At 42.9% G+C, this 21612-nt stretch overlaps 1 protein-coding gene across 4 annotated transcripts in view; it reads left to right on the plus strand.

The window, feature by feature from the left end:
• FER1L6 (fer-1 like family member 6) overlaps positions 1–21612 on the plus strand; it is a 288985-nt gene that overhangs the window by 76099 nt on the left and 191274 nt on the right. Inside the window, exon 1 of one of the 4 annotated variants that reach the window (XM_068237999.1) lies at positions 6324–6409. The exons of the other annotated variants lie outside the window; for them this stretch is intronic. Within the exon in view, the coding sequence (XP_068094100.1) occupies positions 6375–6409 (35 nt within the window). The 5' untranslated portion in view covers positions 6324–6374. Of the gene's footprint in view, positions 1–6323; positions 6410–21612 lie in introns of those variants that run through there. 4 annotated transcript variants of the gene reach the window in all.

Consider the following 21612-nt stretch of genomic DNA (forward strand, 5'->3'; position numbering starts at 1 on the left):
AGGTTAAAGCGTAAATCTCTAGTAGGTTAAAATCTCTAGTATCTTTTTTTGTATTTACGTTATTTGCGGCAGAGGGAGGGGGCTTTAGGGTTTGGCGTTATGAAGGGGGGTTTAAAGAGAATCTGTATTGTTAAAATCGCACAAAAGTAAACATACCAGTGCGTTAGGGGACATCTCCTATTCCCTTCTGTCACAATTTCGCTGCTCCCCGCCGCATTAAAAGTGGTTAAAAACAGCTTTAAAAGGTTTGTTTATAAACAAACAAAATGGCCACCAAAACAGGAAGTAGGTTGATGTACAGTATGTCCACACATAGAAAATACATCCATACACAAGCAGGCTGTATACAGCCTTCCTTTTGAATCTCAAGAGATCATTTGTGTGTTTCTTTCCCCCTGAGGGGGGAGTTCATAGCAGAACCACAACACTGAAGAACTTGGCAGCCTTCCAGACACAGGCTGACAAGTCTGACAAGGGAAAGATACATTGATTTATTACAGAGACTGTGATAGTACAAAGTGTTGCAGTAAGCCAGAACACATTAGAATAGCTTTTGGAACTTGTAGGATGATAAAAAACAGGATGCAATTTTTGTTACGGAGTCTCTTTAAGAGTCAGGTGTCAGGAGGGGGGTTTAGGATTAGGCATCAGGAGGGGGGGTTTTAGGGATAGTCGTCAGCAAGGGGGGTTTTAGGGGGGCTGATATGTCTGTATGACTGAAATGTCTGTAAGGCTGATTTTGTGGTAAAACCCCTTCCACAGCGTGATGTCAGCACCTAGGTCCTGACAATTTGCTGTCTGTGAACCTCGTGGCATTGTGGGAAATAACAGCTGTTTCCAACTGTCAAGCAACCAGTATCTCCCTCTGTGCATATGTATATCTATTTAAAAATAAACCCTTGTTGCCTATCACATTGTTAAGAAGGCGTGGTTATAAATAATGGCAGTTGGTGCTGTCTGTTTTTTTTTTCATATCTGCCAGTAGCAAAGATGATTATGTGCAGGCTGATTGTGTATCAAATAAAATAATATGAATAAATTACAGTACTTGGAGAATATCAATCATTTCTTGATATCTCTTCTATTTTTTAACTTCTTACTCTACAATGTATTGAGTTATTTTTTACCCCTTTTTGCTACAGTTACTCTTTAAGTGTTGGTTCCCTTTTAAAGGAAGCATCAGGCAATAAAAAGAAAATTAGATCTACTTATCTGCAGCTTCTTCCAGCCCCTGACACCCGATATGTCCCTCGCCACAGCTCTGGTGTCCTGGGGTCCCCTCCGTTGGAGATGGCGACCTCGTCAGGTCGGCATCTACTGCGCCTGCGAGAGAGTCGCTTGTGGTCGCGCTGACATGGTTCGGAGTGTACAGTGCATTTATTGCCTGATACTTCCTTTAAAGGTTATCAGAGGTTTTTTTTGTGAAGTTCATTCAATAGTGGGTCTTGTATACTGTTAGGTGTATACGGTACTCCAAAGAAAGGTTGGTCTGGCACACTTCTCCTTTCTAATACCTCCAAACCCCCCGACCACCCCCACCACCACCAGGGTACTTTGTTTTCTGGTTGAACTTGATGGACATATGTCTTTTTTCAACCCAAATAACTATGTAACCACTATCACCTTATTTTTTCTGTTTTAAATCTTTTTTTTTTCTACCTTACTTGCTCTATGGACTGCCAATTCTCACTCATGTGGAGCGTAACCCCTACTTTTGAGATCTTGTTTTAGGTTAATGGTTTGTTATAGGAAGTTCTGATATTTGGAGTTGTTTCTCCTCGATCAGTGGAATTGCCAATAAGGTAGTGCTCTAAGCATGTGCTCTGGATGGTAGCTTGGACGATCTAATAATGGAAATAGCCTTTTGAGATGAGTTTTTGATCCCAGATTTCCAGGTCTAGGTCAAGATATGCAACCTTTTTTGTACTGTATTCATATATAAACTGCATATTTTCTTTACCGCCATCAAGATATTTTCTAAAATCCTCGAAGGCTGCGAAAGTCCCAGACCAAAACACCAAGACATCGTTTACAAATCTGGACCATCTCCTGAGGCAACCGTCATAGAAAATATCAGGGCCTGTACACATATTTCTCCTCCCACCATGCCAAGAACAAATTGGCATGTGTGCAATGTCTTCATGATGGTGCCAGACAGCTGACATCATACATGAATGTGTTATGTGCGAGCACAAACATCAAACACTCACATTTGAAATGCACATATTTCTCATCCTTGTTTCCTCAGGACAGGAACGTTCTTATTGCTTGGCTCCTGCTTGGTGCACAATACAGTTGTACAAGCTAACCATGTCAATGGTCATTAGGACATCACCCTCCATCCATGGCACCCATTTTATGCTACCAAGCACATCCAGGGTGTCCTGTAAGTGGGAAGGCATCTGTCTAAGCAGTGGCCTGACCTCAGGAAATGGTCTACAAACTTTGATAGTCTCTCAGTAAGGGAACCTATGCTAGAGACGATGGGCTGTCCTATTGAATTGATCTTAATGCTCCTGTGAAGCGGGTTGTGGGATTTTCTTTCAGTCTCTTGTAGGGACATCAGGATCCCCTAACTGGCGTAAGGCATCCTTGTTGTACTAGCTTGTTGTCATTAATACCAGAACCAGCGCCCTCCCCCCCAACCCCCCCCCCCCCCCCCCATCTACCTTTTTCAAGACTAGCTCAGATCTTTCTTCAACTAGTTGACCACTGAGGGTTTTTTCCCCTGAAAGAGAATCTGTATTGTTAAAATCACACAAATGTAAACATACCAGTGCGTTAGGGGACATCTCCTATTACCCTCTGTCACAATTTCGCCGCTCCCCGCCGCATTAAAAGTGGTTAAAAACCGTTTTTAAAAGTTTGTTTATAAACAAACAAAATGGCCACCAAAACAGGAAGTAGGTTGATGTACAGCATGTCCACACATAGAAAATACATCCATACACAAGCAGGCTGTATACAGCCTTCCTTTTGAATCTCAAGAGATCATTTGTGTGTTTCTTTCCCCCTGCATCTCTCATGCACTGAAGTTTCAGGCTGCTCGTTTCTTCCTGCAAACAGCTTTGCCCTTGTCTGTAATTCCTCACAATGTGAAAGCCCAGCCAGCTCAGAGGACGATTTATCCAGCTTGTAAAAGATAAGAGAGAAGAGAGAAGCTGCTCTAATCTAATCAGTGTGCATAGAGGGGCCTGGAAGGGGGAATTCATAGCAGAACCACAACACTGAAGAACTTGGCAGCCTTCCAGACACAGGCCGACAAGTCTGACAAGAGAGAGATAAGTTGATTTACAGAGACTGTGATAGTACAAAGTGCTGCAGTAAGCCAGAACACCTTAGAATAGCTTTTGGAACTTGTAGGATGATAAAAAACAGGATGCAATTTTTGTTACGGAGTCTCTTTAAGGACAAAAGCAATTTTCACCTTTCAGCGCTCCTTCCATTCATTGGCCAAAAACTTAATTACTACTAATCACAACAAAATGATCCATATCTTGTTTTATTTCGCCAACGATTAGGCTTTCTTTGGGTGGTACATTATGCTAAGAATTATTTTATTCCAAATGCATTTTACCAGGAAAAAAAAATGGGGGAAAAAATTTTTCTTCTCAATTTTCAGCAATTATAGTTTTAAAATAATACGTGCTACCATAATCCAAACCCACATATTTTATTTGCCCATTTGTCCCGGTTATTAAACTGTTTTGAAATATATCCCTATCACAATGTATGGCGACAATATTTTATTTGGAAATAAAGGTCTAATTTTTCTGTTTTGCTTCCATCACTAATTACAAACCCATAATTGCAAACTAAAAAATATAAATTAAAAAAAACCCTGAAATATACACTTGATCTACAAAAAAGTTTAAGTTCCTAAGTTAGCTATTTATGTATTTTTTTATTTTTAATGTCACTGTTTTTATTTTTTCAATTAATGATTTTATTTTGGTGACTATGGGAGGGGAGGTAAGGGCTTAATTACTGCTATATTATGTATATTTTTCTTTATTGGAAAATTTGAAGGTGTAATTTTGCTTTGTGGTCATTAGTTGTCCTCCACACATTATTAGTATTATTTACTGTTGACAGCAAACACTCGTAACAGGCAGAAACGCGTGTATGCGAACATTGATTTTTGTCAGTGGATGCCGGCATCTTATTGATGCCAGAATCCATTGATTTCAGGGACTTAGATCAGTGAAAGGGAATTTGCGTTCCTGTTCACTGATCTGTACACTAACGGATAGCGACGACAACGGTGCACAGGAGCCAACTGGAGTGCGCACAGTGGCGATCGTGGCAATACACTAATATCTACGTCCCTGGGACTTCAGATACTTGTTAACTTAATGGTGCGAAAACTAGTTAACTTAATGGCCTCCAAGTCTCCCTTGGCTACATTTAATTTGATATGATTTGACAACTAGGCTGTTTTCCTTTTCTTCTTTTTCTGCCGGAAAGAGTTAACATTCAGGTTAGCAAGTGACAGTTTCTCTCCAGAGGTGACCTAGTCGACTATAGCATAATCCTGACTGATAAGAAATTACAGCCATAAAAGAGAACAGCTTCTGAGTGCAGGAGATAGATAAAAAAGGTAAATGGTTCATATGTGTTAGCCCTGGTACACTTGAAAGACTGTGTCATTGAGTATAGACAGTAAAACTTGGAATCTATTCTTTAAAGGGAACCTGAAGCGAGTAAAATTATTTAAAATAAACATATGACGTAGCTGCAAATGAATATTGCATACTAACCTCACCGTCAGTGCCTCTCAGAGGCTCACCATTTTATTCTTATAGCGATCCCTTCCAGTTCTGACAATATTTTGTCAGAACTGAAATATAACAGTTACAATATAACAATAAAATGATCCGATTTTACGGCAATTCGATAAAAACGATCGGATCTCCCGAAAAAATCGAAAGCTTTTTTTTAATTCGACTGAACAATCCGATCGGATTTCCCTTTTTCTTCGATTGTTATCGATCAGGAATGCCAGATATTTTTTTTCAATCTTTCTAAAGATTGTATGGTGTGTGTTAAGGTGGCCACACAACATACAATTTTTTAAATATCTGTTCAATTTAAGAATTGCAATCAATTTTTCTTACTGATTGTAACATTTCAAAAATATGACCAATGTACCACACACGTGTGTTCAATTCCTCAATTATGATAAAAATGATTGGAAACTCTGAGAAAATTGCTAGGGTGTGTATATTAATAAATTAACAATCCAACACACACCATACAATCTTTAGTAGAAATTGAAGAGAAATATCTGGCATTCCGGATCGATTTAAATAGAAAAAAACGGGAAATCCGATTGTAGTTTTCAGTCGAATGAAAAAAAAGCTTTTGATTTTTTCGAGAGATACGATCGTTTTTATCGAATTACTGTAAAATCGGATCATTTTATTGTATCGTGTGTGGCCACTTTTAGATTGTCAATTTATTAATATACACACCCTAGCAATTTTATCAGAGTTTCCAATCATTTTTATCATAATTGGGGAAAAATGTAACATGTGTGGTACATTGGTCAGATTTTTTTAAATGTTACAATCAGTCAGAAAAATTGATTGCAATTCTTAAATTGAACAGATATTTAAAAAATTGTATGGTGTGTGGCCACCTTAAGAGTCATTTTTAAAAGTAGGAGGGAATATAGAAAAAAATTCTCATCAGTTTATTTACGCCTTGGGTTCACTTTAAGGCCTAGTGCACACCAAAAACCGCTAGCAGATCCGCAAAATGCTAGCAGATTTTGAAACGCTTTTTCTTATTTTTCTGCAGCGTTTCAGCTAGCGTTTTGCGGTTTTGGGAAGCCTTTTTGGTGTAGCAGATTTCATATATTGTTACAGTAACAAAAACGCCGGCAAAACCGCTCTGAAGTGCCGTTTTTCAGAGCGGTTTGCGTTTTTCCTATACTTAACATTGAGGCAGAAACGCATCCGCAATCCAAAATCTGCAGCAGCCCGGGAGTATGCGTTTCTGCAAAACGCCTCCCGCTCTGGTGTGCACCAGCCCATTGAAATACATTACCCTAGCGGATCCGCACCCGCAAGCAGATCGCATACCGCAGCGGAAACGCTCTGGTGTGCACTAGGCCTAACAGTAGAAAATGTAGGTGAATTTTATTTTCTTCTCCAGATAATATCCAGGCATCTGGTAATGGGACAGTCGTGGCTATTAGGAATGGGAGTGTTTGCATTGCGTGGAGCGGCTTTCAATGCTTTGCTGCTATTTACACACCTGATAAGTCACATCTGAGGGAGAGCTGGGCTCACTCAGTCTGACACACAGATGCACAGAGAGACAGCCGAAGTCCTCTGCAATCCAATGGCATTTTCCCCCTAGTGCTCAGCATGGACTCAGCCGAGAGCAGCCCTCATCCTCATAGGTGAGTCCTGGACTTTATCAGCTTGTTACAGCGACAGCTAGAATAAATAGGCGCTTTATGCGGAAGAGTTCCTGATAACATTGACAAATACGTTGTGGAATATAGATATGTCTTGGATAAGAATACCTGTCCGGCATGCAATCTATGGTATTGTAAAGAAAGTTTCACTAGCTACATAGCAGGTGAGAAAAAACAATTGATGAAATTGTCAATTTTCCCTTTTTCTCCAATTTCATGACAAATTAAAAAAAAAACAAGAGTTTGAAAATCCTTTTGGAGGGGGATGTGTGAGGTAAGTTTGTTAACCCCTCAACATTCTTGGACGTAGAATCTACTTCCATGAGTGCCCCCTGCGCTTGCACATGCTTGTGCAACCATTGTAAAGTGAATGATTGCTGCTATAGCAAATAGCAGCAATCACTTGTTAAAAAGATGGGGAGGAAAAAAGTTTAAAAAAAATTAATGAAAGTGGCAAGGTGACAATAATAAAAAAATATATACTTACTGTATATACTCGCATATAAGCCTAATTTTTCAGCACAAAATGGTATGTAGTATCTAATCCTACCCTGGCATTTAATTTCCATGCAGTTGTTGTACCAAAGGTGGTACAATTTTTTTAAACTGTTTCTTTATATTGTAAGCAGTTTTGCAGACTGCTGCAAGTTGCGGTCTTGCAAGCTGTCCGCAAGCGCATATAATATTAAAAAAAGTATACAATAATAAAAAAGCACTTTCTATTTTTATTCTTATTAAAAATATATGTACATATATATACTGAATATATATATATATATATATATATATATATATTTTTTTACTTTTTTTTTACCTTATTATTTGCTGCTATGGGCAAAAAAAGGACAACTGAAGGATAGGGAGGCTGCCATATTTATTTCCTTTTAACCACTTCAGCCTTCAGTCATTTTTCACCTTATGCATCCGAGCAATTTTCACCTCCTATGCATTCACCAAAAACTTTATCACTAATTATCACAATGAATTGATCTATATCTTATTTTTTCCGCCACCAATTAGGCTTTCTTTGGGTGGTACATTTTGCTAAGAATTATATTTTTCTAAATGCATTTTAACAGGTATATTAACCCATTCGCGTGCGTCGTTTTCACTTGAGCAATGTTCACCTCCCATTGATTAGCCTATAACTTTATCACTACTTATCACAATGAACTGATCTATATCTTGTTTTTTCTGCCACCAATTAGGCTTTCTTTGGGGGGTACATTTTGCTAAGAGCCACTTTACTGTAAATGCATTTTAACAGGAAAAATAAGAAAAAAAACGGAAAAAATTCATTATTTCTCAGTTTTCAGCCATTATAGTTTTAAAATAATACATGCCTCCATAATTAAAACTCACGTATTGTATTTGCCCATATGTCCCGGTTATTACACCGTTAAAATTATGTCCCTATCACAATGTATGGCGACAATATTTTATTTGGAAATAAAGGTGCATTTTTTCCATTTTGCATCTATCACTATTTACAAGTTTAAAATAAAAAAAATATAGAAATATTTAATCTTTACATTGATATTTAAAAAGTTTAGACCCTTAGGTAAATATTTACATGTTTTTTTTATTGTAATGTTTTTGTTTTTTTTATATTTACCATTTTATTTGGGTATTTTTGGGAGGGTGGGATGTAAACAATAGTTTAATAATGTAAATGTGTCTTGAGTTTTATTTTTTTTACTTTTAGTTGTAGTTTTACTTTTCGGCCACAAGATGGCGGCCATGAGTTTGTTTACATGACGTCACTCTAAGCGTAACATACGCTTAGAGAGACGCATGGGGGAGGCAACAGCCAGAAACAGCTAAGCTTCCGAGAGAAGCTGTCGCTTTTTCAGCGGGGGAGAGGAATCAGTGATCGGGCACCATAGCCCGATTCACTGATTGCCTGGCTAACGAACCGCGGGCCAGGAGCACGCGTGCACGCGCGCTATCGGCCGCGGGAGCGCGCATGGTTCCTGGACGTAGTTTCTACGTCCAGGAACTAAAATAGGTTAAGAAAAAATTGAAAAAAAACCTTCATTATTTCTCAGTTTTCATCCATTATAGCTTTAAAATAATACATGCTATCATAATTAAAACCCACACATTTTATTTGACCATTTGTCCTGGTTATTACACCATTTAAATGATGTCCCTATCACAATGTATGGTACCAATATTTTATTTGGAAATAAAGGTGCATTTTTCAGTTTTGCATCCATCACTATTTACGAGCTTATAATTTAAAAAGAAATAGTAATATACCCTTTTGACATGCATATTAAAAAAAAAGTTCAAACCCTTAGGTAAATATTTATGGTTTTTTTAGTTAAAAAATGTATTTGGGTATTTTTTGGGTGTGGGAGGTAAACAGTTATTGTTTTTATTGTGTTTTATGTGAAAAAAAAATGTATGTACATGTAGTTTTACTATTTGGCCACAAGTTGGCCACAGTCATTTTTTTTTTTATTCCATCCTGTAAGCGAGCACTCTCGCATATAGGAAGTATAGGGAGGACGTGATTTTTTTTTTGTTCAGAAAGACCACGGCTTCTCATAAGAAGCTGTTGGTCTTTCTACCGGGGACTTAGATACAAGGAATGGGAACTATGTTCCCATTCATTGATCTCCGGGATAACGGGGGGCAGCACTGGAGCACGTGATCACGCGCAGCAGCAGTCTTTTGGACGTGACCATCACGTCCAAAAGACTAAAATGGTTAAGCATTACCAGTTTCTTGGCATCCTGCTGATCCTCTGCCTCTTAAGGTAGCCATACATCTAATGATGTATGGGCAGATTTGACCAAGAGACAAATCTCTCTCTTATCCAATCTGATTAGAGAGAGGTCTGTCAGCTGCCCATACACCACAGGCCGATTCCCGATTAATTTCATGCTGAAATCGACCCGGAGTCAGCCTTGTGATCTGCACCAGCCACCTCGCTGTCCCGTCTCTGTGCCCCCCTAATCAATGTTATTATTTAGTATTTATATAAGGTTGACATCCGCAGCGATATACAGAATATATAGTATATATACAAGTTTGCAGTTTGGAAAAATTGCAGCAAAACTCACCCAGTATAAAATAAGAGAAAATCACAGGATTTTGTGATGTTGATTTTTTTATTTTATTTATTTATTTATTTTTGCAAAAAGGGCTTTAGGGGCCTTTTCAGATCACATGTATTTTGCCAATCGCAAGGAAGGATACTGGCAAGATAATGGAAATCATGCTGCCCCTTTTCCACGAGAACGTTTTAACTCTCTACATCTGCATTGTTTCTGTTTATCGTAACTGATTAGGATCTGCAAACTACAAAATTGCACAGCATTAAAAAAAAAAATGCATGCCTTTACATTGTGTAGTGGGCTATACCGTGTTTCCCAGAAAATTAACAATTTTACTCCAAAAGATGCCTTAGTGCTTATTTTTAGGGGATATCTTATTTTTCCATGAACAACAATCTACATTAAAAAAAAATCAACATTTATTCCTTTTTTTCATGTATAACATTTTACAGTGGGATGCAAAAGTTTGGGCAACCTTGTTAATCGTCATGATTTTCCTGTATAAATCATTGGTTGTTAAAAATGTCAGTTAAATATATCATATAGGAGACACACACTGTGATATTTGAGAAGTGAAATTACGTTTATTGGATTTACAGAAAGTGCAATAATTGTTTAAACAAAATTAGGCAGGTGCATAGATTTGGGCACCACAAAAAAATGAAATTAAATCAATATTTAGTAGATCCTCCTTTTGCAGAAATTACAGCCTCTAAATGCTTCCTGTAGGTTCCAATGAGAGTCTGGATTCTGCTTGAAGGTAATTTGGACCATTCCTCTTTACAAAACATCTTGTAATGATCTGTGCTGCTGTCTGCACTGGCATACAGCTGTTTGACCATTTTTTAGGTCTGAGTGCTGCAGGTCTCTGGAAAAGAGTTTCAGAGCTGCTGTTCTGGGGAGGAATTTGCATCCACTTGTCATGCAAATTGCTTAGCTGCTTCCTTTGAAGGCTTGCAGTATAAATACCATTTCTTCCCAGAATTCCCTGCTGGTCATACTGGTTTGTTCCTGCTAGCTTACTTGGAGTCTCAGCCTTTGCTAATCGTTTGCTAAGATTATCTTAGAGTAATTCCTTGGGAGTGCACTAGGCATTCCTTCTAGCGTAGTCAGCTTGTATTATCTGTATTGCCTTGTATTGTCTATCTGTTGCGATTGTCTTGTCGCCAGCGGCGGTCGACAGGAAATCGTTCTGTCTCTTGGGATCGCATTCGCCCTAGCGGTAGTGTCGGTGGTTCCTTCTGTCTGGGAGTGTAGGCTAGAGCTGCGGTTGCTACTGGTTACTCCTTCTGTCTGTCTTGTCTGGAACGAACGCTTGCTGTAGGCTCGGTGAGGTAACCGTTTAGCAAGCGTTCGCGTTCTCTATTCGTTTTCGTGTTTCATTGGTTAGTTAGGGTTGGCGTGCTTTGTCTCTGTTGCGCTTTTCGTGCGGAGACCGCGCCATTAGCGTGCTTAGTCGCTGTTGCGCTTTTCGCGCCGCGACCGCGCCTAGCGAGTGCGTTTGTTATTTTCCTTGGCGTTCTGATTATTGAATTTGCTGTGTCTTTCTTGCTACACTTGTGCTCTGTCTTACTAGGTCTTGTGTCACTATTGGCAATCGCCACTCTTGCGATTGCGTTCCCACTTGGTTTCCGCTGTTGTGTGTTCACCGTCGCTGGGTGGCGACTAGATTGGTGGACACACATACATTCTGTCTCTGTGCTCATTTTCTCTCTACAGGTGCATAGCACCAAAGCTGGGTCCTGTCGTTTTATACAGTTGTGGAGGACTTCCGCAGTGTCAGCGCACATCCTGTGCGCTGACCACGGAGATAATTCCACAATCGTTACACATCTCTAGTTCATTCAGGTTAGATGGCTTCCGAGCATGGACAGCTCTCGTTAACTCACACCACAGATTTTCAATTATATTCAGGTCTGGTGACTGAGATGGCCATTCCAGAACGTTGTACTTGTTCCTCTGTATTAATGCCTTAGTGGATTTTGAGCAGTGTTTAGGGTCGTTGTCTTGTTGAAAGATCCAGCCCTGGCGCAGCTTCAGCTTTGTCACTGATTCCTGGACATTGGTCTCCAGAATCTGCTGATACTGAGGGGAATTCATGTGTCCCTCAACTTTGACAAGATTCCCAGACCCTGCACAGGTTACACAGCCCTACAGCATGATGGAACCACCACCATATTTTACTGTAGCTGTAGGTAGCAGGTGTTTTTCTTGGAATGCTGTGTTCTTTTTCCTCCATGCATAACGCCCCTTGTTATACCCAAATAACTCAATTTTAGTTTCATCAGTCCACAGCACCTTATTCCAAAATGAAACTGGCTTGTCCAAATGTGCTTTAGCATACCTCAAGCGGCTCTGTTTGTGCTGTGGATGGAGAAAAGGCTTCCTCTGCATCACTCTTGCATACAGCATCTCCTTGTGTAAAGTGCGTGGCATGATTGAACAATGCACAGTGACTCCATCTGCAGCAAGATGATGTTGTAGGTCTTTGGTGCTGGTCTGTGGGTTGACTCTGACTGTTCTCACCATTCGTTGCTTCTGTCTATCCGAGATCTTTCTTGGTTTGCCACTTCAAGCCTTAACTTGAACTGAGCCTGTGGTCTTCCATTTCTTCAATATGTTCCTAACTGTGGAAACAGACAGCTGAAATCTCTGAGACAGCTTTCTGCATCCTTCCCCTAAATCATGATAGTGAACAATCTTTGTGTTCAGGTAATTTGAGAGTTGTTTTGAGACCCCCATGTTGCTACGCTTCAGAGAAAATTAAAAGAGGAGGGAAACTTACAATTGACCCCCTTACATACTCTTTCTCATAATTGGATTCACCTGTGTATGTAGGTCAGGGGTCACTGAGCTTACCAAGCCAATTTGAGTTCCAATAATTAGTTCTAAAGGTTTTGGAATCAATAAAATGACAACAGTGCCCACATTTAATTTTATTTAAACAATTATTGCGCACTTTCTGTAAATCCAAAAAACGTCATTTCACTTCTCAAATAACACGGTGTGTGTCTCCTATATGATATATTTAACTGACATTTTTTTATTGTACAACCAACGATTTATACAGGAAAATCATGACGATTAACAAGGTTGTCCAAACTTTTGCATCCCACTGTATATTTACGGAGAGCCCAGCACTTGCCAACCCTTACTGTTTTGGGTTTCTTGGGGTCTTTTGAGTGTGATTTTTTTTTTTGTTTTACCTTTGGAAGAGTTCACCTGTCCTGCTACATTATATTGCCAATTGATTTTACTTTTTTACATGTCTACCATAACTGCCTGGACACTATTTGAATTAACTTTTTTTTATAAACTTTAACTAGGGCTTATTTTTGGATTCGGCTTATTTTCAAGGAAACAAGATATTTTCCCAATTCATAAATTTGCCCTCGGAACTCCAAGCAAATAGTGTCCTGGCTGAGGGTTGGACATGGGACTCTTTGTGCTGTACGACGGAATGGTGCTAGGCTGGTGATGCTCTGCAAGGACACTCGTAATGGGAGGACCAGTTGTTTCCTCCTGATCTGGCTATTGGTTGGGTGGGTCACATGACCATCTCCTCTGTTACTGGGACCATTATGTTCTCTTCTTCCGTAACATATAATCTACGCCTGTTTGTATATGAGGAGACAGAGCCTCCCTATTCCACCCATGTGCATTTGTATAGGGATTATAGAACTGAGGTAATAAAATACATGGGAATATATAAATATGACATTTAAAGCTGAATCCATCATTTAACCTCACACGTTTAATGGGGGAGTGAATGCAATGAGCAGAGGCGTAACTAGAAATCACTCGGCCCCCCTGCGTAACTTTGGATGGGCCTCCCCCACTTGCTTTCTGCTCAGGTAAACTGAGAACCAATGTAATTCAATTGGCTAGTGCACACTTGAGGCGGGGTTCACTTATGACATAGCGTGAAAGGCTGCTTTTTATTTCATGTTTTATGTTAATTTTGGATGCTTTTATTTCACGTTCTTACTACGTTTTTGGTGCGCTTGCGATGCGTTTTTCATGCGTTTGCGTGCGTTTTAATGTGTTTGCGGTTTGCATTTATAAAACGCATGTGTGTTTTGTATGCGTTTTCCATGGGTTTTTATATTTTCATTTATGCAAATTACTTGGAAGACAACAGGAAGTGAACAGTAACAGCAGTGATGCACAGTGACAGCAGTGATGCACAGTGACAGCAGTGATGCACAGTAACAGCAGTGATGCACAGTGACAGCAGTGATGCACAGTGACAGCAGTGATGCACAGTAACAGCAGTGATGCACAGTGACAGCAGTGATGCACAGTGACAGCAGTGATGCACAGTGACAGCAGTGATGCACAGTGACAGCAGTGATGCACAGTGACAGCAGTGATGCACAGTGACAGCAGTGATGCACAGTGACAGCAGTGATGCACAGTGACAGCAGTGATGCACAGTGACAGCAGTGATGCACAGTGACAGCAGTGATGCACAGTGACAGCAGTGATGCACAGTAACAGCAGTGATGCACAGTGACAGCAGTGATGCACAGTAACAGCAGTGATGCACAGTAACAGCAGTGATGCACAGTGACAGCAGTGATGCACAGTGACAGCAGTGATGCACAGTGACAGCAGTGATGCACAGTGACAGCAGTGATGCACAGTGACAGCAGTGATGCACAGTGACAGCAGTGATGCACAGTGACAGCAGTGATGCACAGTGACAGCAGTGATGCACAGTGACAGCAGTGATGCACAGTGACAGCAGTGATGCACAGTGACAGCAGTGATGCACAGTGACAGCAGTGATGCACAGTGACAGCAGTGATGCACAGTGACAGCAGTGATGCACAGTGACAGCAGTGAAGCACAGTGACAGCAGTGATGCACAGTAACAGCAGTGATGCACAGTGACAGCAGTGATGCACAGTGACGCACAGTGACAGCAGTGATGCACAGTGACAGCAGTGATGCACAGTGACGCACAGTGACAGCAGTGACGCACAGTGACAGCAGTGATGCACAGTGACAGCAGTGATGCACAGTGACAGCAGTGATGCACAGTGACAGCAGTGATGCACAGTGACAGCAGTGAAGCACAGTGACAGCAGTGAAGCACAGTGACAGCAGTGATGCACAGTAACAGCAGTGATGCACAGTAACAGCAGTGATGCACAGTGACAGCAGTGAAGCACAGTGACAGCAGTGATGCACAGTGACAGCAGTGATGCACAGTGACAGCAGTGATGCACAGTGACAGCAGTGATGCACAGTGACAGCAGTGATGCACAGTGACAGCAGTGATGCACAGTGACAGCAGTGATGCACAGTGACAGCAGTGATGCACAGTGACAGCAGTGATGCACAGTGACAGCAGTGATGCACAGTGACAGCAGTGATGCACAGTGACAGCAGTGATGCACAGTGACAGCAGTGATGCACAGTGACAGCAGTGATGCACAGTGACAGCAGTGAAGCACAGTGACAGCAGTGAAGCACAGTGACAGCAGTGATGCACAGTGACAGCAGTGATGCACAGTGACAGCAGTGATGCACAGTGACAGCAGTGATGCACAGTGACAGCAGTGATGCACAGTGACAGCAGTGATGCACAGTGACAGCAGTGATGCACAGTGACAGCAGTGATGCACAGTGACAGCAGTGAAGCACAGTGACAGCAGTGATGCACAGTGACAGCAGTGATGCACAGTGACAGCAGTGATGCACAGTGACAGCAGTGATGCACAGTGACAGCAGTGATGCACAGTGACAGCAGTGATGCACAGTGACAGCAGTGATGCACAGTGACAGCAGTGATGCACAGTGACAGCAGTGATGCACAGTGACAGCAGTGATGCACAGTGACAGCAGTGATGCACAGTGACAGCAGTGATGCACAGTGACAGCAGTGATGCACAGTGACAGCAGTGATGCACAGTGACAGCAGTGATGCACAGTGACAGCAGTGATGCACAGTGACAGCAGTGATGCACAGTGACAGCAGTGATGCACAGTGACAGCAGTGATGCACAGTGACAGCAGTGATGCACAGTGACAGCAGTGATGCACAGTAACAGCAGTGATGCACAGTGACAGCAGTGATGCACAGTAACAGCAGTGATGCACAGTGACAGCAGTGATGCACAGTGACAGCAGTGATGCACAGTGACAGCAGTGATGCACAGTGACAGCAGTGATGCACAGTAACAGCAGTGATGCACAGTGACAGCAGTGATGCACAGTAACAGCAGTGAAGCACAGTGACAGCAGTGATGCACAGTGACAGCAGTGATGCACAGTGACAGCAGTGATGCACAGTGACAGCAGTGATGCACAGTGACAGCAGTGATGCACAGTGACAGCAGTGATGCACAGTGACAGCAGTGAAGCACAGTGACAGCAGTGATGCACAGTGACAGCAGTGATGCACAGTGACAGCAGTGATGCACAGTGACAGCAGTGATGCACAGTGACAGCAGTGATGCACAGTAACAGCAGTGATGCACAGTGACAGCAGTGATGCACAGTGACAGCAGTGATGCACAGTGACAGCAGTGATGCACAGTAACAGCAGTGATGCACAGTGACAGCAGTGATGCACAGTGACAGCAGTGATGCACAGTGACAGCAGTGATGCACAGTGACAGCAGTGATGCACAGTGACAGCAGTGATGCACAGTGACAGCAGTGATGCACAGTGACAGCAGTGATGCACAGTGACAGCAGTGATGCACAGTGACAGCAGTGATGCACAGTGACAGCAGTGATGCACAGTGACAGCAGTGAAGCACAGTGACAGCAGTGATGCACAGTAACAGCAGTGATGCACAGTGACAGCAGTGATGCACAGTGACGCACAGTGACAGCAGTGATGCACAGTGACAGCAGTGATGCACAGTGACGCACAGTGACAGCAGTGATGCACAGTAACAGCAGTGAAGCACAGTGACAGCAGTGATGCACAGTGACAGCAGTGATGCACAGTGACAGCAGTGATGCACAGTGACAGCAGTGATGCACAGTGACAGCAGTGATGCACAGTGACAGCAGTGATGCACAGTGACAGCAGTGAAGCACAGTGACAGCAGTGATGCACAGTAACAGCAGTGATGCACAGTGACAGCAGTGACAGCAGTGATGCACAGTGACAGCAGTGATGCACAGTGACAGCAGTGATGCACAGTGACAGCAGTGATGCACAGTGACAGCAGTGATGCACAGTGACAGCAGTGATGCACAGTGACAGCAGTGATGCACAGTAACAGCAGTGAAGCACAGTGACAGCAGTGATGCACAGTGACAGCAGTGAAGCACAGTGACAGCAGTGATGCACAGTAACAGCAGTGATGCACAGTGACGCACAGTGACAGCAGTGATGCACAGTGACAGCAGTGATGCACAGTGACAGCAGTGATGCACAGTGACAGCAGTGATGCACAGTGACAGCAGTGATGCACAGTAACAGCAGTGATGCACAGTGACAGCAGTGAAGCACAGTGACAGCAGTGATGCACAGTGACAGCAGTGACAGCAGTGATGCACAGTAACAGCAGTGATGCACAGTGACGCACAGTGACAGCAGTGACGCACAGTGACAGCAGTGATGCACAGTGACAGCAGTGATGCACAGTGACAGCAGTGATGCACAGTGACAGCAGTGATGCACAGTGACAGCAGTGATGCACAGTGACAGCAGTGATGCACAGTGACAGCAGTGATGCACAGTGACAGCAGTGAAGCACAGTGACAGCAGTGATGCACAGTGACAGCAGTGATGCACAGTAACAGCAGTGATGCACAGTGACAGCAGTGATGCACAGTAACAGCAGTGATGCACAGTAACATCAGTGATGCACAGTAACAGCAGTGATGCACAGTAACAGCCGTGATGCACAGTGACAGCAGTGATGCACAGTAACAGCAGTTAAGCACTGGGAACATTTTCTCTATCAATTTACATTAGCTTCTGTGATAAATGTGCATGCTCTCACACATACAGACACACGTGGGGCTCAATTCACAAAGCCGTGATAAATGCTATCACGGGCGTGATAAGCTTAGCGCGCGACGCGTACAGGTTTGCACGCATAATAGTAAAGGTTTGTGCGCATTAACTATCCCCGTTAATGCGCTGCAGACTCTTCCAGCATCACTACAGCGCACAGCACTTGGGGAGTGGTAGAAAGGGTTGGGGCTGGGCACTGTACACAAGACCCTGCTGCACACTGATATTTGTCTACAAAACTTTGTAGGATTCCTTATCAGTGGCTGAGCAGATGCAGTCATTAGAACAATTGTGCAGAGAGCAGAAAGCTTTTCTCTCCATGCCCTTAGTTGTCAGGCTCTCAGGACAGGGAAAAGAAACTTCTCCCTCTCAGGCCCCCTGCAGCTTCTGGGCCCCTCTGCGGATGCATCCCTTGCATGGTCTCTTGTTACACCCCTGGCAATAAGTAGTATGAATGTAACGAACTCTGTAGATTTTAAGAATACAAACGTGGTGGTGCAAATTATAAATGTTGGAATAGGGCCAATATCGGCCATGATTTAGTTATATTAAAGTTAAGCAGACTATGAGGCAACCAAATCCCAAAGCCACAGGAGCACAGCGATGAAGTGCATATCTTAAGGTAGCCACACACTATACTATTTTCTTACATTTCTTTTCAATTAAAGAATTGCAATCAATTTTTCTGACTGATTGTAACATTTCAAAAATCTGACCAATGTACCACACACATGTTCAGTGTTTCCCCAATTATGAAAAAAATGATTGAAAACTCAGAAAAAAAAATGACTTGGGTCTGTACATCGAGACAACCATTCTATTTTCATAATAAATTGATCAGAAAAATCCAGCATTCCCGATCTTCTTTTATCGAATAAAAATGGGAAATTCAATCTGATTTCACAAACAAACTGAAAAAAAGCTTTTGAATTTTTGGGACAACTGATTGCTTTTATCGATTTGCAGTGAGGGCCTTTTTCCACTGAACGGCTAAAACGCAAATCACTAGTGATTTTGAAATCGCTAGGGTTGCTACTTTATCATAGAAATCATGAGGAGTATTTTCCACTATAGTGATTCGATTTGCAAATTGTAATTGCTTTCTGGAGCGATTTTAAGAGGGATAATGCAATGCAAATGAAAAATCGCAATCGCATAACAAAATTAATGAAAAATCGCAATTGCTGACGTCTGTGATTGCGATTGCTAATGGAAAATTGCCCTAAATTTGGATAATTTTATTGTATGGTGTGTGGCCACCTTTAGGCCCCTTTCGCACTTTGGCGTTTTCATTGCGTTGCATTACTGCATGATTGCGTTTGGCAATAAAAGTCTATGGAGCCTTTCATACTTGACCGGTGTGATGCTCCACAGCAGAAGTGTCGGCCGCTGCGAGCGCATCCGTACGTTGTCGGCCATCTTGCACGGTCACGTAAGTCTATGGTGCTGCACAAATTTAAAACCATTCGCCGCACGCACTTCAGTGCAATTTGTCTTTTCTGGTCACAGCAAATATGCGCTACAGAGCCTCATTTCCTGCTTGGCCTGCTGCCAGACAGGAATTACCGCGTATTAACACGGAAATCTCCAAGGGCTGTTTTTGGCATTGCGGTCCGATGCAACCCTGGAATTGCACCACAAAAAAAAGCCCAACACACTTAAAAACTACTTGACCACCACCAGTGAGGGCCCATTCACACTTGAGCGGGAATCGCACGATTCCCGCTCACGGCAAACCGCTAGCGGTTCTGCAAGAACCGCTACACAATGTAGCGAATGGCAGTGTTCTCACTGCCGCGGTTGCGGTTAGCGATAACCGCAACCGCGCTGCATGCAGCGTTTTGCCGGCGACGAGCGTTCCGCGATTTGCGATCGGGATTAGCGTGCAAAGCACGCTAATCGCGATCGCTCCGAAACCGCTGCAGTGTCCAGTGATTTTTCCACGATAATCGCAGGAAAATCACTCCCGCAAAACGCCGGCGGTAATCGCCGGCGTTCTGCGGTTCTAAGTGTGAATGGGCCCTGAGAGTATCTACGTCCCTGTATTTACACACATATAAACACACTAGCCGACCCGCGTCGTAGCATACGCCGCATCTTATATCTATCTAATAGAGTACGTGCCTCAACCTTGAAGCAAGAAGAATAAAGGTGGGTACACACATCAGATAAAAGTCTTTGGAAAATGAAAGATCACAGACCAATGTTACCCCCTTCCATGTAGTATGAGAGCCATACCTACACAGTCTATTCTATGGAGCTGAACTCCCCATCAGATAAAATTTTTTGCAAGATGCTGCACACAAAGATGCTGTACACATGCAACAGATCAGTATCTGCAAAAGATCAGTTCCTGCAAAATGCATTCATAGGGCTTGATTCACAAAAGAGTGCTAACTGTTAGCACGGCCGTTTTCGCGCGAATTTTTGCGTGAAACGATAATGTTTTAGCGTGCAAACGTGAAATTTTACGCGAAAACGATATCGATTTCGCGTGAAAATTAGCGTTTGCGCTCGAAAACGTTATCGTTTCATGCGAAAATTCGCGACTGTGCGCAATGCGAAAATTGGAGTTAGTTGTCTGCGCTTGTCCTTCAACCCCCCCCCCCCCGGAGTGTTGTATGTGAGCCAGCCCTGAGCTCTAAAGCTCAGGGTAACCCATGCTTCACTCCTTTCTCATGTGGTGCCCCCAAGTTAATGCGCATGTAGCAGTACGCAATGGACATGAAGGTAAGTGCCTGTTTTTAATATTGGGAGGTGGGTGCGGACGGCTCTCCGCGACGCTGGCCACGCTTGTGGGGGGGGGGGGGATCGCCTGCGCCACCTAGCCTCCCCCTCCGGGGTGCCGCTGTTGTTCCCAGGCGGCGAGAGAGCCTGGGACCCCGCGGTCCCCCCGGTTGTATAAAAAGGGGGCATTGGGAATCCTCCCCGTGGCGCTCCTAGATAGTGCTAATGTAGCATGTAGCAGTGTTGCTTGCGAATTTTCGCCTAAGTCATTTTCGCATCAATAATCCTGTTTTCGTTTTTGGTGAATTTTCACGAAAATCTTCAGAAATATTTGCATTTTCGACCAGCATCGAAAATTCATTGTATGTGGATGCTTATGCCCTTATGCGGAGAAATGTCCGCAATAATCCGCATGGAAATTCAGTTTATGCGGACGTTTATACGGAAAAATGTCCGCAATAATGCGCAAGAAACTTCTCTGAATGCGGACGCTAATGCCCTTATGCGGAGAATGTCCGCAATAATACGCAAGTAACGCGAAAATGACTGGCATTAGGCGAAGATTAACGCAAAAAAATTAGCTGGAAAATTTGCCTGTCAAAACGAAATTAGGTGAAAATTCGGTAAAAATTTGTCGAAATAAATTTTTGCATTTTCGTTCATCGCTTTGTGGTATTGGTTTTTTGACTCTGCCTAGTTTGGCATGCAAAAGCAAATGAGCATTGCCTCATGAATAGCCAATTAGGCCAGATTTGCAAAGCCAGACTTGCTAGGGTAGGCCTCTTTTCCATGGACAGTTGATAGGCAGTAAAATGCCTCTCAAACTCTTACAACTGCTTACTGCTGCCTGGTAACTGCTTGTTGCTGCCTGGTAACTGCTTGTTGTTGCCTGGTATCTGCTCACTGCTGCCTGGTAACTGCTCGTTGCTGCCTGGTAACTGCTCGTTGCTGCCTGGTAACTGCTCGTTGCTGCCTGGTAACTGCTCGTTGCTGCCTGGTAACTGCTCATTGCTGCCTGGTAACTGCTCGTTGCTGCCTGGTAACTGCTCGTTGCTGCCTGGTAACTGCTCGTTGCTGCCTGGTAACTGCTCGTTGCTGCCTGGTAACTGCTCGTTGCTGCCTGGTAACTGCTTGTTGCTGCCTGGTAACTGCTTGTTGCTGCCTGGTAACTGCTCACTGCTGCCTGGTAACTGCTTGTTGCTGCCTGGTATCTGTTCACTGCTGCCTGGTAACTGCTTGTTGCTGCCTGGTATCTGCTCACTGCTGCCTGGTAACTGCTTGCTGAGCACACAGCTCAACAGTCCGTGGAAAAGAAGCCTTAAACTTGGTGTTTGAGCACGCATACATTTTCTCATGCAAAGTACTTCTTCTTCTTGCTCGAAGGTTGAGGCACTTACTCTATTATA

The sequence above is a fragment of the Hyperolius riggenbachi genome, chromosome 5 (assembly GCF_040937935.1).
Source record: "Hyperolius riggenbachi isolate aHypRig1 chromosome 5, aHypRig1.pri, whole genome shotgun sequence".
Lineage (NCBI taxonomy): Eukaryota > Metazoa > Chordata > Amphibia > Anura > Hyperoliidae > Hyperolius > Hyperolius riggenbachi.